The sequence below is a fragment of the Macrobrachium nipponense genome, chromosome 49 (genome assembly GCF_015104395.2).
Source record: "Macrobrachium nipponense isolate FS-2020 chromosome 49, ASM1510439v2, whole genome shotgun sequence".
In the NCBI taxonomy this organism is placed as follows: Eukaryota; Metazoa; Arthropoda; class Malacostraca; order Decapoda; family Palaemonidae; genus Macrobrachium; species Macrobrachium nipponense.
The window spans coordinates 15040103-15058317 of NC_087224.1; the positions used below are offsets into that span (position 1 = coordinate 15040103).

The window sequence follows — 18215 nt, forward strand, 5'->3', positions numbered from 1 at the left end:
CTTCGCTACATTCATCATAATCATTGTGAAAACCATTGGGCCGTGCTGAGACCGAAACAAAGGGCTCTGAACTGCCAAAACCCTGCTGTCCAAGACGAATCTCAGGTACTTCCTTGACAGAGGGTGGACTGGGACGTGGAAGTATGCGCTTCCTGCAGGTCTAGAGACACCATCCAGTCGCCAGGTCTCAATGCTCCCAGCACCGACTGAGGCGTCTCCATTCTGAACTTTATCTTTCTACAAAAAGATTTAGCCTGCTCACATCCAGGACCGGGCGCCAACCTGATGACTGCTTGGCACAAGGAAAATCCTGTTGTAGAAGCCCGGTGACTCTAGGTCCAGGACTTGTTCCACCGCTCTTTTTTCGACCATCTGGTTCTAAGAGATCGAAAAGAACCCTTTTCTTCTCTCCCTGATAGGATGGAGAGAGGTCTCTGGGAGTCGAAGTCAAAGGAGGAGGATGAAGAAAAGGGATCTTTGTACCCCCGTTCTACTATCTTGAGGGTCCAGGTCCCGCTCCTCTCTGCCTCCAAGACTCCGCAAAGATTCCAGTCTGGCCCCGACTGGTGTCTGAAGGACGAGATCTTCACTTGCTGGTTTTCGGTTTGAATGAAGCTCTTCCTCTTGAAAAACCTCTCCCTCGGGGAGCTGCTCTCGAGGGGGTGCCCCGCGAAAGGGTTTGACTTTCTTCGGGGGTTTGCTGCCGGTTTCTAGGGCCAAAACTTTAGATTCGAGAGCACGAATAGACTCTAGAATCAGAGAAAGGGTGTTACCTTCTCCAGACACAGCACTGGGGCCCGAAGGCAACAAAACAGGATTAGGTTGGGCAAAATCTACTGGTGTTAGAGGAGGAGAAATGTTACTATCCTTACCTTTAGTAGTAGCTGCCCTTAGAGGAAGACCTCCTGACTCTATCGCGCTCTAATTTACGCCGATAGGTCTCATACATCCTCCATTTATCATCATCCAAATCCTTACATTCATTGCACCGATCATCCGCCACGCAAACATGCCCCCTGCAATCCATACAAACTGTGTGAGGATCAACTGAAGGTTTAAGAAGCCTCACCTTACATTCACTCCTCACACACACTCTGTAACTTCCCGAACTTGATCCAGACATACTGAATCTAGAAAAGCCAATCCAAAATCAAAAACCAATCCACTATTCCGCGTGCCAATCCAACAATCCAGAAGTCGATACCAAAAGTCAATCCAGTAATATTAAGAGAGTTAATGAAAAAATCCTAGACGGAGGTACTGTAAACAGATGTTTGCAGCACCGGCGACAGAAAAAATATGAATAGAAAATGGGAATGGTTCCTGATATCCGCCGCCCAGCGGCGGGAATGGGTACTACCACCTGACCGCCCCACTACGTGTGCCGCGAATTTTGAAATTCTGTCGGACGTCAGAAATACAGCTATATATATATCTGTCAGGTAAGTTTCATGAACAAACTTTTATTTCACTTACAGAATAAACTGTAATAGTGATCTAGTATTATGGTAATAGTATATGTACATATAGAGTTTGCTGGTTAGTCATATCATCATTCATTCATCGGACTGCACTGCTAAATTGTTGTCTTCATGGTTGTGGTCCTTATCCCCACAATTAATTACCTGGGACCCACTGTATCATTGTTTTTATTGTATTTTAATTTGAAAGTTAGCTTAATATATTGCAATACACTCCCTGAAGCTTAATACATTGCAATACACTCCCTGAACACCTGAATTAGCCCTGGTCACTGACCAGACCTAATTCAGGTGTTCAGGTAAGTACTATCACAATATTAGTTTTATTATTAAAACTTCATGTAACCCTTACCCTTAAAAAAAAGAAACGAATGGTCAACGTAAAAGTAGAGTGAAGTATCGTAATGGGTACTGTATTTGCCACACCTTGCCGAGAACGGAACCCATGCTAATAACCTTGGACTGCCTGTATTAGGTTAACAGCAATTTTCAGTTACCAGCGCTCAGCTGACTGCCTGTAGATAGATTTGATTCCTTCAACTGATACTAGGTTAGGATGAATAAATATCTGGATGTGTTCCACATTTTGGGTGTATTCTATGCTTAGGGTGTATTCTACTGTCTGGGTTTGTAGTACGTTTTGAGTTTTTACCTTGTAAAGCCAGGTACATCAGCTAGTATATTATACATACATGTATGTATGCAGTGGACCCCCGCATTCGCGTTCTCCGGATTTGCGGACTCACACATTCGCAGATTTCTCTCTGGAACGTTTCCCCGCATCATTCGCGGAAAATCCGCATATTCGCAGTATTTTTATATCAGAAATATCCACAAATCCCTGGTTTTTTTTTTTTATCAATTTCATCAAATGCACTTTTTGTGATAAAACTATTAAAAAAACAAAGTATGAAAATTTTCAGTGGGTTCTTCTCGAGTTTCAACTAACGAAATAGGCTGTTTTTAGCGTTTTTATAGGGGTTCCAAACATTCGTGGGTTCTAACTATTCACGGGGTGGTCTGGTATGCATTCCCCACAAATATGGGGGGGGAGGGGGGACCACTGTATAGCATACACATGTAGGTATGGAGAATATATATGCAACAGGTTCAGATTACTAAAGTTTCTTAATGTAACAAAACCACACCTGAGACAATGCAGTACATTTAATTACTTGCCAAGAACAGTCGCCACATTTCCAATTAATCATTAATCCTTCTGATCTCTCTCCCTTCAGAGTGGCTTGAACCCTTGGGAAGGAGAAAATAGTACAACAAGCTTCCCAGAGGGTCTATCTGGGGCAGTAGCAGCAGCCGTTGCTGCTGCTGCACAGCCGCAGCAGAGACAACAACAGTTGGTGAGTATTCAGCCTTTCCTCTTACAAAATTTGAAGGTGCCAAAACTGCAGGTGTTGTGACTAATGGGCTGGTTTTGATTTGTAAGTTTGGATGTTGTGATCATCTGGATTTGAGTACTGTACACCACTTTCTCTCTCTCTCTCTCTCTCTCTCTCTCTCTCTCTCTCTCTCTCTCTCTCTCTCTCTCTCTCTCTCTCTCTCTCTCTCCCCGACAAACAGTAATTTAGCTGTGATTTGTTTTCCCTTAAAAAGAGAGACAGCAATGAATTTCCATTTTTTTTTTTTTTTTTTTTTTTTTTTACATATATTAATGGTCATAAGGGTAGCTCATTCTTATATTATATTCCTTTGCGAATATTGCTGTTGCTGTTTGTATTCTGGAAGACATGATAAATTCTCAAAATCATTTGATACAGTAAAAGTGACAAGGTTGAAATGTAATGCACCCATTTGTAGTACTTGAAACTGCCATTTTTTTAACGTTTGTGGAAGGTTTCATTTTTTACGTTCATTAATTTTTAATGGCAATCGATATCCCATTGGGACCAACGCATGTGTATACAAGTCCCCTCTCAAGCCGAATGGTGTTCCTCTCTTTGGTATTGATCAAGTTTAGTGTAGTAATATATAGAAAGTCCCTTTTGTTATACAGTTCAGATATAATTAATGCTCTCCATGTTTGCTGAATCCAAAGATTTAGTTGCGATTTAGATTGCAGTATATAATGATTATATATGAAAATTATTATATAATTATATAATATATGACAGGTGCAACTTAAGAAGTAGCTTTGGTATTCACTTATATTCTTTTACTACTTTTATTTTTTTAGTGTACATTTTACGATCTTTTGTAATTTGACATTTGAAACGCATGGTACAAGCACTAACTGGTTAACAGCAGGGGTTCGGTTATCGGCCAAGCACCTGGAACTGAAAATTGCCATTAACCAAACGAAAGGGCATTTATGACACTGAACGTGCCTATGATCTGCTTAATGACACCATTAACCGGTTTACCAGCACTGAGAATTTTGGTTACCCTAGCCTAGCGCTGTAGAACCAAATTGTCTTTTAACTGGATTTTTGGTGCTGTTTAGCAGTTTATCTGAGAGTACGGCTTCGTAGACGCCATTTATTACCATGATTATTGTGATATTCCGGTTAACGACAATTTTTGGTTCACCAGCACTCTGCCGGGAATGGAACCCCTGCCGTTAATTGGAGACAGCTTGTATGCTGTATTGTGTACAGTACTTTGAAGATGTCTCCGTTCATAACTGTAATGGTTCAAAGATGTTCCAAGCTATGTAAGGAATTCGAATTCCATAATTGCTGTGTGAAGTGATTGCTATTATTTAATACATAATTCACTTTGTTTTCCTCCTTAAACTAATTGCATTGCCCATGTTAGTCACAACACCTGCAGTAACTTCATCATTTGAAGGAAAAGTATTATATGGATATTGGCATAACTAGTTCTTCATGCATCATTTTGACTTCTTAGCAAACCCTGTTGGCTCATAAATTGGTTTAAATCGTCATGATGTCATGCCCTACAATATTTTTCAAGTGTAATTTTCATGTACTATTTACTTAGTAACTTGAATTGTGGAAGTGATCTCTGCATTGTCTTGATAGGTTATAGTTCTGGGTAGAAAGAAATGGTTTATAAGATGGTGTAGCAAAGCTGTTATTTAATTTTAATTGTGAAGTTTGTTTATAAAACCGTGTAATCATAGCTGGAAGAAAGTCATTGTTGGGAGAAACGTGTACTGTTGCCATAAATTTTGGTTTGGAATTCACCTTGAGTGTCATTTAAAGTGTAACGGCAAACTCATGACGGGATTTTATGTATGAGAGGCAGAATTCAGTCACATATAAATTATTTAAGATGTTAGCAATTAGTCACTCGTGTATTTGTAATGTAAAGTTGTGAATGAATAAGTTCTTATGGTCATTTTTTTTTTCCCTTTCATTTCCATATTATCCTTGAATTGAACACAGCTTAATTGCCAGCTTTGTATTCTATTGTAATGAAGACAATAATCGTTCTTTTCATTGCTTGAGGGTAGGATCTAGTGGGTTAATTGTCTCTCTGAGTGAAGTTTGTCCTAAAATGTGTAACATGCGAAAGTTGCAGACTATTTTCCATCATTTTTTTTTAACCTAGGATAGTAAGGGTATCGGTGAGAATGGAGGTCTAATGCATGTTAATATTTTGATAGGACTAAGGTGGGTACACACATGAGAGCCAAACCTTGTATGTGTAACTGAGTTACACATATTCGGTTACAATGTGTCAAAATGTTGAGGACGAACCGTAACCACGTTAAGCACGTAACTTCATTGCAATCCACTGCGATCATCAGTCTGTCCGGGTTGTTTACCGACGATGGCCACCATGCAAGTAGCAGCAGCCCCATATATTTATACACATTATTTAACGAAGATGAAGCGAAATAAAAGAAGATGGTGGCAATCAAGGTTATATACTAGAAGGGTAGAATACAATGGTCAGGAATTACTCGCTGACATGAGATTTCAAGAAGTTTCTGGCCAAAGTAAAGTCTTTTCTTCGTAATAACTAATAAATTGAAGGACCTCTTCCTCACTCCAATCAGCCATGGTAGACATATACGTACTGACTGACCAAAACAAGGGACTACTATGGACAGCCTTGTTCATAGTCGGTGTCAACAAGTTCAGCAACCTCTGTCAATACGCGTGTAATACAGGTCCCGTCCACACATTGCGTAATGTGCAAAGACACCTCCCTTTGATTCGGGGCCCAAAAACCGACAATTGCCGGGACGGAGGGCAAACGGAGCCTCGAACCTCGCGGGTTCGGGGTTCGGGTTCGAGGAACCGTCCACACTTGCGTTTTTGTTACAAGAATCGGTTACAATACAAGGTTCAGTTCGCACGTGTGTACCCACCTTTATAGTCAGTTTTGAAACTGTTTCATAGCATTTCTTCCATGAGAATATCTGAGGATACTCATATAGGTAGGTACTGCCTATTTAGATAAAATTATATAAGCTAACCATTGAGTTTAGTAGGGACTTGAGGGTTTGGTTGTGTATAACTAGCCAGGATGGTTGGGATTAGGGAACTAGTCTTAAGATTTGTGCATAACGAGGATAACTTTGTGTGGTCGTCTAATCTTCCCTGTACTATATTTGTTGGTTCACATAGTCTCTAGTTATGCTGTGAGAGTGATATTTGAAGGTAATTGGAATAGGTGCTTGGTTAAGATTTGTAATGAGACTTGCTATGAGCATTTTTATTTTAAAAAGGTTTCATTTGTAAAGCACAAAACTTAAAGATTACAAAGAATTCCTTGAGTATTTTTATTAAAAGGCTTCATTTGGAATGCATGAAATTAAAGGTTTTATGTATGCAACTTCCCAAGTAGTTACATAGCTATAGTTACTATAGCTGTGTAACTACTATGTGAGCATACATAAAATCTTATTCTATTATGAAAATGTAATTTTTCCAGAATTGCAATGGGCATTTTTATTAAAAGGCTTTGTTTGGAAAGCATGAAATTAGTTTTCCAGACTTGCCATAGCCCTTTTATGTAAAAGGCTTCATTAGTATATTCTATAAATTGCATTGGGCAGTACAATATTAAAGATTTTCCAGACTTGCTATGGAGCCTTAATTTAAAAGGATGTGTTTGTAACTTACAAAAATAAAAATTTTTTCCAAAATTTCTAGGGGCATTTTCATTAATAGGCTTTGTTTGCAATGAACAAAAGTAAAAGTTTTCTCAAGTTGCTCTGGGTCCTCATATGAAAAGGCTACATTTGTAAATCACGAAATGAAAGATTTTCATAATCCAAGTGCGCATATGATGAGTTTAAAAAGTTGTTGTTTTAGTGTTAGGAGTTTCGTTTGAATAATTAAAAAAAAAAATTGCATTCTCGAGGGTTTCCACGACAAAACAGAGATCAGTCTCGGGTATTTTCGTGAAAGGATATTTCAAGATTCCCCATGCCATATGTCTGTACTGGGATATCTGTGGTTGGCGATATTTTGAATGTTGTAGATGAGGCTGTTCAAGGTAGGTGTTTATTAAAGTGTATTAGATGTGTACAGTAGTTGTTTTCACTTTGAAACGTGGGCTGATTATTTTAATGAAGTTTATTGGCACCTTCAAATTATTATTAGAATATATTTTAGAATATCTTTTAAGATTAAATAAGTATCAGACACATCTTGGTGACTTATTTGATCTTGCCGATATGTTTTATGTCCGAGATGCCACTTCGTCATCACTTGTCTTTATATTGAGTGTCAATTTTAACCTGGGACCAAAGGTGGTGTCCACTGGATAGAGGTTTTGTCTTTCAACATATTGACATATGATTGGCACTTTGAATTGGGATGATTTGTTTTAAAAAATGTTATAATTGTACCTTTAACCTTGATTTGTCATTCACTGGATGCTGCCAGGGTGATATCTATCAAAAGTATTGGGTCAAAGGTCTCTTGATCAATCTTGTGTTTATTGCTAACTGTGACAACAAAATTTTGATGCTGTATGTTGCAGTATTTTAAAAATAAATATCAGTTCCTCGACCAGAAAATATTCTTGTCCTCATGTTTTTGCTTTTGAAGGAAAAAGTGATGAAGAAGTGTCATATTTGTTATTTTTAGAAAGTGTATGAGCTACATAGATAAAACACTATTCAACAAATTTTGCCACTGACACTTTAATTTCTGGTTTGGTCAGATATGTGCTCTTGTCTGAATTCATTGGTAACTAGATGGTCTAAATATTGATGTTCTTGCATTGATAGAAACGATTATGCATACCGGGCTTTCTCTGCTTTCACTGACATTTGTCTGGAGAGTTTTACCATCAGAAGGAAATTTAGCCGAAGTGACTATTGTGGTGGGAATAGACATTCTTATTTGAACTGGTGAATTGTCATAGTTTTGCTTTGTACCATAATGGAAGGGAAGTTTTTTTTGGGAATTCATATATTAGTCCTTGATGGAATGGAATAGTACAGTAAATCCCCATATTCATTGGGGGGGATGCATACCAGTCCCCTTGTGAATAGCCAAAATCCACAAATATTTGAAACTTCTTAAAAAAAAAAAAAGCTTAGAATTGCCCATTTTGATAGTTAAAAAAAAAAAAACGCTTATACTTGAGTAATTTGATTTTATCACAAAAAGTGCATTTAGTCTTAAAAATTATATAAAATATAAATTAATGAACATTTCTCAGTGAAAAATAGTGCATATAGACGAATTATTGGCAAATACTGTGTACATATGTTTCATAGTGTAGCCAATGTAAAACAGTAAAGGAAAATTATATTTCAAATTTGCTAGGTCTAAAGATAAAGTAGATATTGCTGTCTTTGGCAAATTGAGGAGTAGCGACCTTCATTAAATTGGGGATCAGTTTTGAGATTTCTCGTTCATTATCGTAAAACTTGAATGGAAAGTGTCAGTGGAGTCGCAGGTACAAAGAAATAAAAAATTATACAAGTTATATTTATGTAGCTCATATTGATACATCGTGTACAGGGGTTTGCCGATTGCTTATTCTATGCCATACGAAAAAAACAAATTCTATCATTGCTGCCATGTTTCTGTTGATTTACTGTAATATTTAGCTTTTAAGGTTTTCTTATGACTTGTGTACCTAATACTTTTACCGATGCCATAAAGCTTGGTCGAGGGCATTAGACCTCGGGTTAATTGCTATTTGAGCTGGGTAAGGTCTCCAGTTAGGCGAAACTGTTCCCTGGATGATAATGCTCGTTTTTCTGTATCTATTTTGTATCTATTTTTCTCGGACCAATGTGCAGTAGTTCTCTCTTGTCAGATCTATGCAAAAATATTAACCCTATACTTTATCGTCAAGATTTTTTTATTTATTTATTTAGCTTTTTTTTTTTTTAAATGAATGGAAGAGACTGGTCAGGAGTTTCCCGTATCTTGTCATAAGCATTTTCTGCCTGATTTCTCTATGGTCCAGGTCATAAATTCTCTCCATTACTACTCCCGTAGGTGGGATAGTGTTATCAGTGCACTTTATGTGATGTACTGTCGGCATTACTTGAGGTTCTTTACAGCGTCCCTCTGGACCCAAGCTGCAGCCCCTTTATTTTATTTATTTATTTTTACTGTACCTCATTTGATATTCCCTTTCTTCTATCTTACGTTCTACCCTCTCCTAACAATTGATTCATAGTATAACTGCAAAGTTTTCCTTCTGTTAGACCATTCAGACCTTTTTACCATCAATTTCCGTTTCAGCGCTGAATGACTTCATAGTTCCCAGCGCTTCACTTTTGCCCTGAATTCTATACTTTTGTACCTACCCTATTCCATTACTTCCTGAACCTTTTTGCTAGAAAATGTCTTGCTCCTAATATGGTCACTTCTGACAGATTAGTTTTGGCCTTCAGTTTGTAAACATCTTGGTTTTTTCAAGTATCTGTTCTAGCCTTTTCACTCTACATCACATATCTCTCTGTGTCCTATTACCGTAATTATATACATCACATATCTCTCTGTGTCCTATTACCGTAATTATATACATCACATATCTCTCTGTGTCCTATTACCGTAATTATATTCAGTTTAGTTCACCCATGCCTATTATATATTACATAGGAAAGCTTTGTAACTTTTTGACAAGTTTTGTCGGTATGTGCGACAGTTTTTGTTGAAACTTTAGTGAGGTGGTTACAGTAATAGCTACTGATGGTAGGGGTGGAAGCAGCACCACCCACCAAATTGGTGTGCATTCAATTCTACGCAGTTTACATTTTGGCCAGGTGAGAGAATGAAGGGTGGTAACAGGTGGGCCCTTTTTGTAAAGACCTCAGGTTTGTTTGTTAGGAAAAATGCACATTAATTTTAAAAATTTGTCATTTGTTCCTACTCAAATACAAACCCTCGGTCTTTATGTACGGGAAACTTACTTTTGGAGGGAGGCTTCTGAGTAAATCTTTTAAATGACAGGTAGTTCGGCTCACCTGGGTACTCTATTCCTGGTCATGAAAGAGCAAAGGAAGGAGACAGTATCTCTGGGATTCAACCTGTCCCTCAAGAGCTGGATGAACTAATGACTTGTTGAGCATCCAGTGGAACCCAAGGAAAAAGTGTCCAAGTACGTACCTGTGGGCAACATCCGAAGGTAAATGGAGATGAATGTGATCTACACGATTACACTCAATCCTAGTACTCGAACAACAGGAAAAGCAAATTACTATAAAAATTTCTCATATTTATACTACCATCTGCACTTTTCCAGCATGAAGGATGAACATGCTTTTGTTATCCATAACATATTTCATGGTCTGTATGTGGGAACTCCATATAGTGTGCAATGTTGTTGTCAGAGCCTAGGGGATTATTCAACAAAGACCTCGTTGCCAATTGGTACGTTGACCTCGAACCTTTATTCTCCATATTTTTGCTGTAGGCCTTAGTACCAGTCGTCATTGCTTCCGACTAATTGGACTCTTTTATTTAGTAGTATCCAGCTATCTCTTTTCCATTCAAGCTGCAGCTACTCTCTCTTTTTTCATCACTCTCATCTCCTGCGTCACAGTCCTGTGTGTTTCAAGGTAACAGAAACCCTGACCTCTTCAATCATAATTGGGTTCAGTTCTCTAGTTCTTCCCCATTTCAACTTGTAAAACATTGCATGCACTGAAAACTCTTGATCTCGGTATGTTTTGTAATCCTGACCACGTCTTTTGGCACCATTTATTACATTTGATGGGCAATACAGTGCTCACCTCCCCACGTTTTCTGTGACGATCCGTTTTGTTGCTGTACATTATCCTTTATAGTTCCTTTGCAGTCACCATAAGCTTTGTTTTGCCCATGCTATTTGGTCTTCCCTCCATTCTGCTCTTCCATCTTCCACCTGTTAAACATTTCTGTTACTACTTCCGCATACTCTGCAGTCAGCACTTGGGTCATCTGTATATTGCATCATCCTATGTCCTTTTTTCTGTGCTTGTATCTTCTTTCAGTTGCTGGTCTCTGAATTAGATGGTCTGGAAATCCTCTATCTTTGGCGTACATGACAGGGTCATAGTAGGATTGCCCCTGTGCACTGAAGCATTACCAAAGGTTATTTGCAGTGTCCCCTTTGGCCCATAGCTACAACCTCTTTCTCCATTTACTGTACCTTTGTTCATATTCTTTTTCTTCCATCTTACTTTCTACCCTCCCCTAATAGTTTTTTTTTCCTAGTGCAGTTATGAGGTTTTCCTACTGTTACACATTTAAAACCTTTTTACTTACAATTACCCTTGTAGGACTGAATGACCTCATAGGTCCCAGTGCTTGGCCTTTGGCCTAAATGTTATAGCATTCCATTCCACAATCAGGGAACTAGAGCCTTATCTGTTGATTACACGGGTAACAGATTACTGGAGAAAATTCTTCTAGCCAGCCCTCTCTCCACAGCTGGACCTTTTGTATTAGTGAACCCACTTATTTTGAGCTATCTTACAAGTCCGGATCATGGGAAATCTATTTGCTTGTAGCATTATAACCTAGCTATTTTGCTGCAAAGAAAACCTTGAATTATGCTAGGTATAACAGGGAGATCGTTAGATCAGTATTTAGTGCAGGTTGCAACATAGGAACTTGGTGATTTTCATGAGTTTATATTTCTTCTTCTAAATGATTGTTTATCAGAGGCAAAAGCTAAAGGATTAGGCTTGTCATTTGTTTGACCTAGTCTTAAAATTTTTTAAAATCTTCAGCGTTTTCAAAAACCCTTATGTACAAAGTCAATAACTCTAGCCACTAAACTCAAGAAGGAAAATCAGCCTGCAGAGAGAGAAAAGTTATAGAAAAAGGGGTAAATGAATAAATATGAGGGAATAGAAAATGAAACCGACACACCTGGAATTCAGGAGACGTCCGCAGAGAGTAGGAATGCTCCTTTCTTGAATATTTTGAGATGAGAAGATTCTACAGCTGCATGGGACAAACTATTCCACTTGCTAGTTGTAGCCAAGGTAAAACTCCTAGAAAACTGAGTAGTAACATAACTGATGCTAGAAATGGGGACAATGTTTGTGGCTGCAGTCTGTCCGGTATCGCTTCTCAGTTTTTAGGGATTAGGCTGAAGAATAAGTTAGTGGGAAAGTTATTCACATACTGTTTAGATTTTTTTTTTTTTGGTTTTAGTTTTTTTTATAAGTAATGTCTGTTTAATGTCTGGTACCTTTGACCAAGCTTAATGGCATAAGTAAAAGTTAAAGGTTTGTATCTCTGAAAGAGTCTAGTGTTCTTTGCATAGTTTGAACCATGCATAGTATGGCACAAAAAAGAATAACCATAAGCATCTCTCTGACATATTTTGACCAGTAACAGAGTTACAACAATTACAAGGAAGTTTACTTAACAGTATAATAGGGTTATGTTGCATATCAATAGAATCCCAGTCACTAAGTCTGCTTTGAAGTGGATTGTGCTTATAATTAAACTTCTCTGTTTGTAACAAACCTCAGTCATCAGGGTAAGCAAACTTCCATTAACAAAGCAATGCCTACACTGTATGTTGTCTTTTCTACAATATTATTGAGATCCTGAATACATTGATAAGGAGATTATTTGCAATGCATATGACACAGTATTTCAACTTTATGAAATTAGTACACATATATAAAATTTAAAAAAAACTTAAAAAGGAAAGATTTTTTTTAAATGTGAAGGAAAGCTTTAAAATATACTGATGTAACGAGCATGATATTTGATGCAGATTATAATTTTTTTTTTTGTTAGGCGTAGCTATACGATAGTTTTGCCTTCATATTTACGTAATATTGGGAACATTTTTTTAAAGGGCTGTATCTCTGGGTTAATTTGCTTAATTATTTCTGTGTAGCATTTTTGAACATCAGGTGCCATAGATTTTTTGGTAGCTGAATGTTTCTGTGGTAGAGCAATCCTTTTATTTTGAATTGACGAGAGGTAATGTTTGAAATTCTTCCTTGAGTCGTCGTAGTTGATTGTTAAGGCCTGAGAGTTGGTGTGGGCTTTTTATGTGAAAAGTCTGTCAAGGTATTGATTGTGAGCTGCGGGGGTCTTTGCATAGTGCGCCCCGATTTTGAAAAGTACCTCGTGTTTCTAGATTCTTGAGGAAGGAGATCAGTTTTTATTGCTGGAGTTAGTCTTGGAATTTTATGTTGGGCTGTTTTTTTTCCTGCTTTTATTATCAGCGAGTGATTTGCTAGAATGCCCTTTCAATAGAATTGACAAAGTGGAAGCAATTTTATGATGGAATCAGTACAAGAAATGAGGTTGCAAGATAGTCTGTTCCTATAGAGAGAAAGGTATAAGCGATAAGTTAGGCTGATTTGTCTAAAATCACTGCAAAGGAATTTGTTTATATATAAGAATGGAGTTTGTATGTGTCCCAACACATTATGAGTGAATTTCATGACCAGAACATAGTTATGAGAGATCCCAACAAACACTGGTCACCTTTTCCAGCTTTTGTGTAAATTAAAATTTGAGTACGTATGTAATTATAAGTAAGTTCTCAATTCTGTATCAGTGAAAACATTATACATATACTTAAATCTTAAAAGGTAGGTTAAGGCTGTAATAAAGATTGAAGGAAGTTAGAAATTTTGTTTTACTTTCCCACGTCTCTTTTTACATTATACAGGCAGTCCTCGGGTATCGGCAGACTTGGTTATCGGCGATCCGGTTTTATGGGGCTTGTGTAGCACCATAAAATCGGCGATATATGAAGCCATAACGTGCCGAGTTCCGGTTATCGGCGCCACAACGGGCTAGCGCCTTAAGGGCATTTATGATCTTTATAGTGCATCGTAAGGGGGCTTATGGTGCCATAAGCATCATTATGGCGCCATAAATTGCTGAATTTCGGTTAATGGTGGTTTTCACTTTTCGGCGCACCCTCTGAAACTGACCCCCGATAAACGGGGACTGCCTGTACTGCATTTTGGCCTTGCCATATTTAGTAATGGTGACAATGTTTGTTTATACTTTCTTTGGGGGTTAATTTCTAAAAAAAAAAAAAAAATACTGTGAAGTAACTAATGAAAACTGCTGTATATGGTAACTTTATAGTTTAACATCCTCATTGGTGCTTTTTGACCAAAAAATGAATGGAGCAGTGAACTGCTATTCACACGTAGTGCCACCTGTTTCTGAATACAGAACTGTGTATTTTTGGGTTATAGGGGTGAAATTCTGTGATGTAAGCAAGTATATACTGTAATGTATAGCTTTTGTAGCTGCTGTGTTTAGCTTTAGATATTGTACATAACGAGACACAGGCAGCTCCCTGGTTATTGGCGGACTCGGTTAATGGTGGTGATGTTTTAGCGCCATGAAATTGGGGATTTATGGCACCATAACAGGCCAAGTTTCAGTTACCGGCGCTGTAGGGTGCCGGTAATAGTGTTACGGCGTCATAACATACCTAACAGGCGCCTTTAACTGAAACATGGCGCCATGAGAGCCATAAGTTACCAAGTTCTTGTTAATGGTAACATAAATCAATAATCATGTCGTGTTGGGGTATTTGCTGTGTACTGATTCTCTGTACTATTTAGTTTGTTTGTGCTAATTGGCTGAACGATGTCTCGGGAGTGTTGGGGAGGAATGTATTAACCACATTAACTTTGATGGTGGGGGTAATTACATGCGAGTTTCTGTGTGTGTGTGTGTGTGTAGAGAGAGAGAGAGAGAGAGAGAGAGAGAGAGAGAGAGCAAGCTAGCAACCACGCTCTGTCTTGTTTTCATTTCATTCTTGTATTTTTCATTAATACTTGAGTTTCTGTTTAAGTAACACAATCTTGAGTGAGAAAATGAAGAATGTCATCCCTTGTTGAATGAGAACATGGAGAATGTCATCATGTTTGGGATATTTATGATACAACGGGAAAATTAATGTTTTCTATCATTTTGGATGGGGCACGTTATAGTCATTTACATTATTACTTTTTAGAATACTGTACAATACACAATGTTTATCGCTTACTTGGGGAGTAAGCCTACAAACTACTCTTGTTATTCTTGTTCTTGCTGGGGGGTTAGGAAAGGTCTATGGAAAAGCCTAGATAGGTCTTAACAATTGTGTTTTGCACTGAGTTATAGGTACAGGAATTTCAGGATAGGTTATTTATTTATTTATTAGACTAAAAGTCTTAAAAAATAAATACTGATCGCGCTTGTTAAACAGTTCAGAAAAATTATTTCCAATAAAAGATAGCATATTTATTTTAATTTTCATTGATGAAACAATGCTCTATTTGACCGTAGATTTTAGTTCATTTTAATTTATTTGGTGTGCTGCATTTAGATGCTATGTTTCTGCTCAATTATTTTGTTTCTACCTGTAACTGAGAATATATGAAAAAGTTTTTTTTTTTTTTGAGTAGTACTAAGTACTATGAGTATTGATTTAACGAAGACCACTTCACATCAAGTTAGGAATACATATAATGGTTACTATAAAGATATGGAGATAGTCTTTTGTTTCTTGCAATTTTTCTATCTTTACAGTGTCTGGGCTTTGGACAGAAAGCAGGGAAGGCTTTCCTTATGTTGTAGACCATGATACTGACTCACATACCAAATGGTCTTCTTTCTTCTATTTTGTAAGATCAGTTGTCCCTCAGCGTTTTGTAATACAATACGTATAATGTTACCCAGAGGATCTGTACGTTTATGTCAATAGTGGTGTCTTGTCAATAGTGGTGTCTTGTAGGAGGAACATGATATTTTACCCAGTCAGTAAAATCAGTTGTTTTGGTTTTCAGGAATTTTGGAACTCTTGTCGTTTATACATTTCTCTATTTTTGAGGATTCAATTTGTCTTTTGACTTCTTTTAAGGTGAAGTCAAGCTTAGGATGGGTTTTGTCCCATCCTGGTTTCAGATTTTTTATAAGTTCAGATAGGTTGATGTTGACAGGTATATCATGTTCAGTTTTAGGGGTCTTCATCATCAGTAAATGCTACAAGGATGAGTGGCCCTTGAAGGTTTATGCAATTAGATCTGAGTAGTCACAGATTTAGAAAAATTTCATAACTGGATAGACTGAAAATGTTGAAGATTCTGACGTAATTTCTCTTGAGGGATTGTGCCCATTATTTGTCACTTATGTCAATTGAAATTTTAGGACCTTTAAATTGGAGACTGGGTCATAAGGAAATTTGTTTTTGTAAGGAAAATGTCTTTGCTTATCTAGAGTGTCTGAAGGGATTCTCTCACTAGAGTTAATTTTACAAGAGCTATAGAGATGGTGACTTCTGATTGGGTAAAGTCTATTGGAAAAATTGCAGTGCAGCATACTCCCATTTGGTTAAACAAATGCAGTATTTTTCTGACTATAGACAAATATAAGTTTTAGAAGATTATTAAATAACCTTTTGTCTTCCTGTCACCCCTAAGGCACAGCTTGAATAGATAAGTAACATTTTCTCTGCTGCTGTATACCACTGTAACACCTTGAATTGCTGTAATATATAGTTGCTGATAATCTGGTAAAACAAAACAAAACAAAAAGTACTGTACCTAGTTCATTCTCATCCAGCACCCACTTGATGTTATGTGACTATTTCTCTCTACTTGTTTTGAGTGACATTTAAGGTGGTGGTGGTGGTATATTGGTATTATTGTCTGGGTAGCTGCTACAAATGTGTCTCCTCTCCATAGGTGGGTGACAGCACCAGCAGCAGCCTGGCAGGACCTGGAGTGGCCGATGTCAGCACGGGCCTTTTCACATGTTCGGTTTGCGGTCATGTGTGTGCCAGTCGGAGCGAGTGGCGCTGGCACTGCTGCACTGCCCACTCGCCCTCGGTCACCGGGAGATATCGGTGTCGGTTTTGCAGTTACTGCACAAATGACAGGAGTAACTTCCGTAGGCACTTGGCCGTCCACACGGGCGTGAAGAATTTCAGATGCCCACGATGTGGCCGCAGGTCCAATGACAGAAGCAACATGAAGAAGCACTTTCTTCGGTGCGTTGCGAACGCTCCTGTTCATGCACTCAATTGAGATGTGATTCTGGCTTTGTTTGGGCTACATACTATGTCAGTTTGTACGTATACACTACCGCAGTTTACATATAGGGAAAGGGGTGATTCTTACGTATGCAGTACCACAGATTACGTATGAGGAAAGGAATGATTTTTATGTAAACAGTACCACAATTTACGTATAAGGAAAGGAATGAATTTTACGTATAGGGAAGGGATAGTGTTTACATATACAATACCACAGTTTATATGTATAAGGAAGAGATGATTTACTAGTAAGGAAAGGGAACTGTTGATCTTTCTTCAAGTTGACTGAAAAGAGGAGTTCTAGAGTTACATATATAATATTTCCAGAGTGAGGCAATATTTTTATATATTTCTGGCTACTGTACTATTGACAGGTATACTACTATCCTAAAATGTGGTGCAGAACCAGTACCAGATTATATGTCCCCAATCCAGGGGATAACTTTTTAGATAGTTTTTTTTTTTATCCCAGTAATTCTAAGTTATGTGACTGACACCATGGAGATTGTGATAATGTAATTGTAATCAGTTACGTACAGTATGTCTGTATTATTACATTTACATGAATGTATGTGTTATGTTATGAGGCCAAAGAATGTAGAGGCGCTGTATTTATTATTTGACATTTTTATTTATAATATGCGCTTTGAATATACTACTGAATACTGTGTGTGTGTGTGTGTGTGATACATGGATTGCTATAGGAAAGGTTTAACACCACAGATTTCTGTACTTATACATTCACTTTAACATGTTTTTAATATAAATGTTGCTGAAAATGTTGTTAGTGCAATATGAAAGTTTTTGTATGGTACTTCCAATAAATTTTCTAACTAAGGTTTATCTAAGTATCCTGCCAAATTGAGTGAGTCCCATACTGCATAGGAAGCAGACGACACCTTGTGGGTTGTAGACACCCAAATATTTTGTTGCCCTATGCCTCTTAATTCAGGGTATATTTAGAAAAAAACATATTTGTTGACTAGTCTTAACTGTACTAGGAGAGTTGCCTTCCCAAAATTTTAAAATTGCAAGTGAGAATGCAATGCATTGCGGCCTTAAAACATTTCAACCTTGCATTTTGTTCATTTTGTTCATTTTTTTTTTTAGTAGTTGAGTAATTTATTTTTCCTTTTTTAATAACCGATTTCTTCACTGTAGTATATAGTAATCTAAAATTTGTAATAAGTCCTTGCCTATAGTGGCAATAACTTAATATTTCCACTTCATAAAAAAGGGAGTTCTAATATAGAAATGATTATTAACAAATTTATTTTTTAAATACCCACCTCTCTATTATGATAGCTGTATTCCCATATCAGGTGG

The 18215-nt window shown here is 37.5% G+C and overlaps 1 protein-coding gene across 20 annotated transcripts in view; it reads left to right on the plus strand.

The window, feature by feature from the left end:
- Nucleotides 1-18215, plus strand: part of LOC135205354 (telomere zinc finger-associated protein-like) — a 121026-nt gene that overhangs the window by 28615 nt on the left and 74196 nt on the right. For 19 of the 20 annotated variants that reach the window (XR_010312520.1, XM_064235830.1, XM_064235837.1 and 16 more), the window contains exon 4: nucleotides 2720-2839. Coding sequence is in view for 19 of the 20 variants with exons in the window: in XM_064235830.1 (XP_064091900.1) it covers nucleotides 2720-2839 (120 nt within the window). In the remaining variant the exon portion in view is untranslated. Of the gene's footprint in view, nucleotides 1-2719; nucleotides 2840-16539; nucleotides 17727-18215 lie in introns of those variants that run through there. The other variant, XM_064235833.1, reaches the window with a different exon arrangement.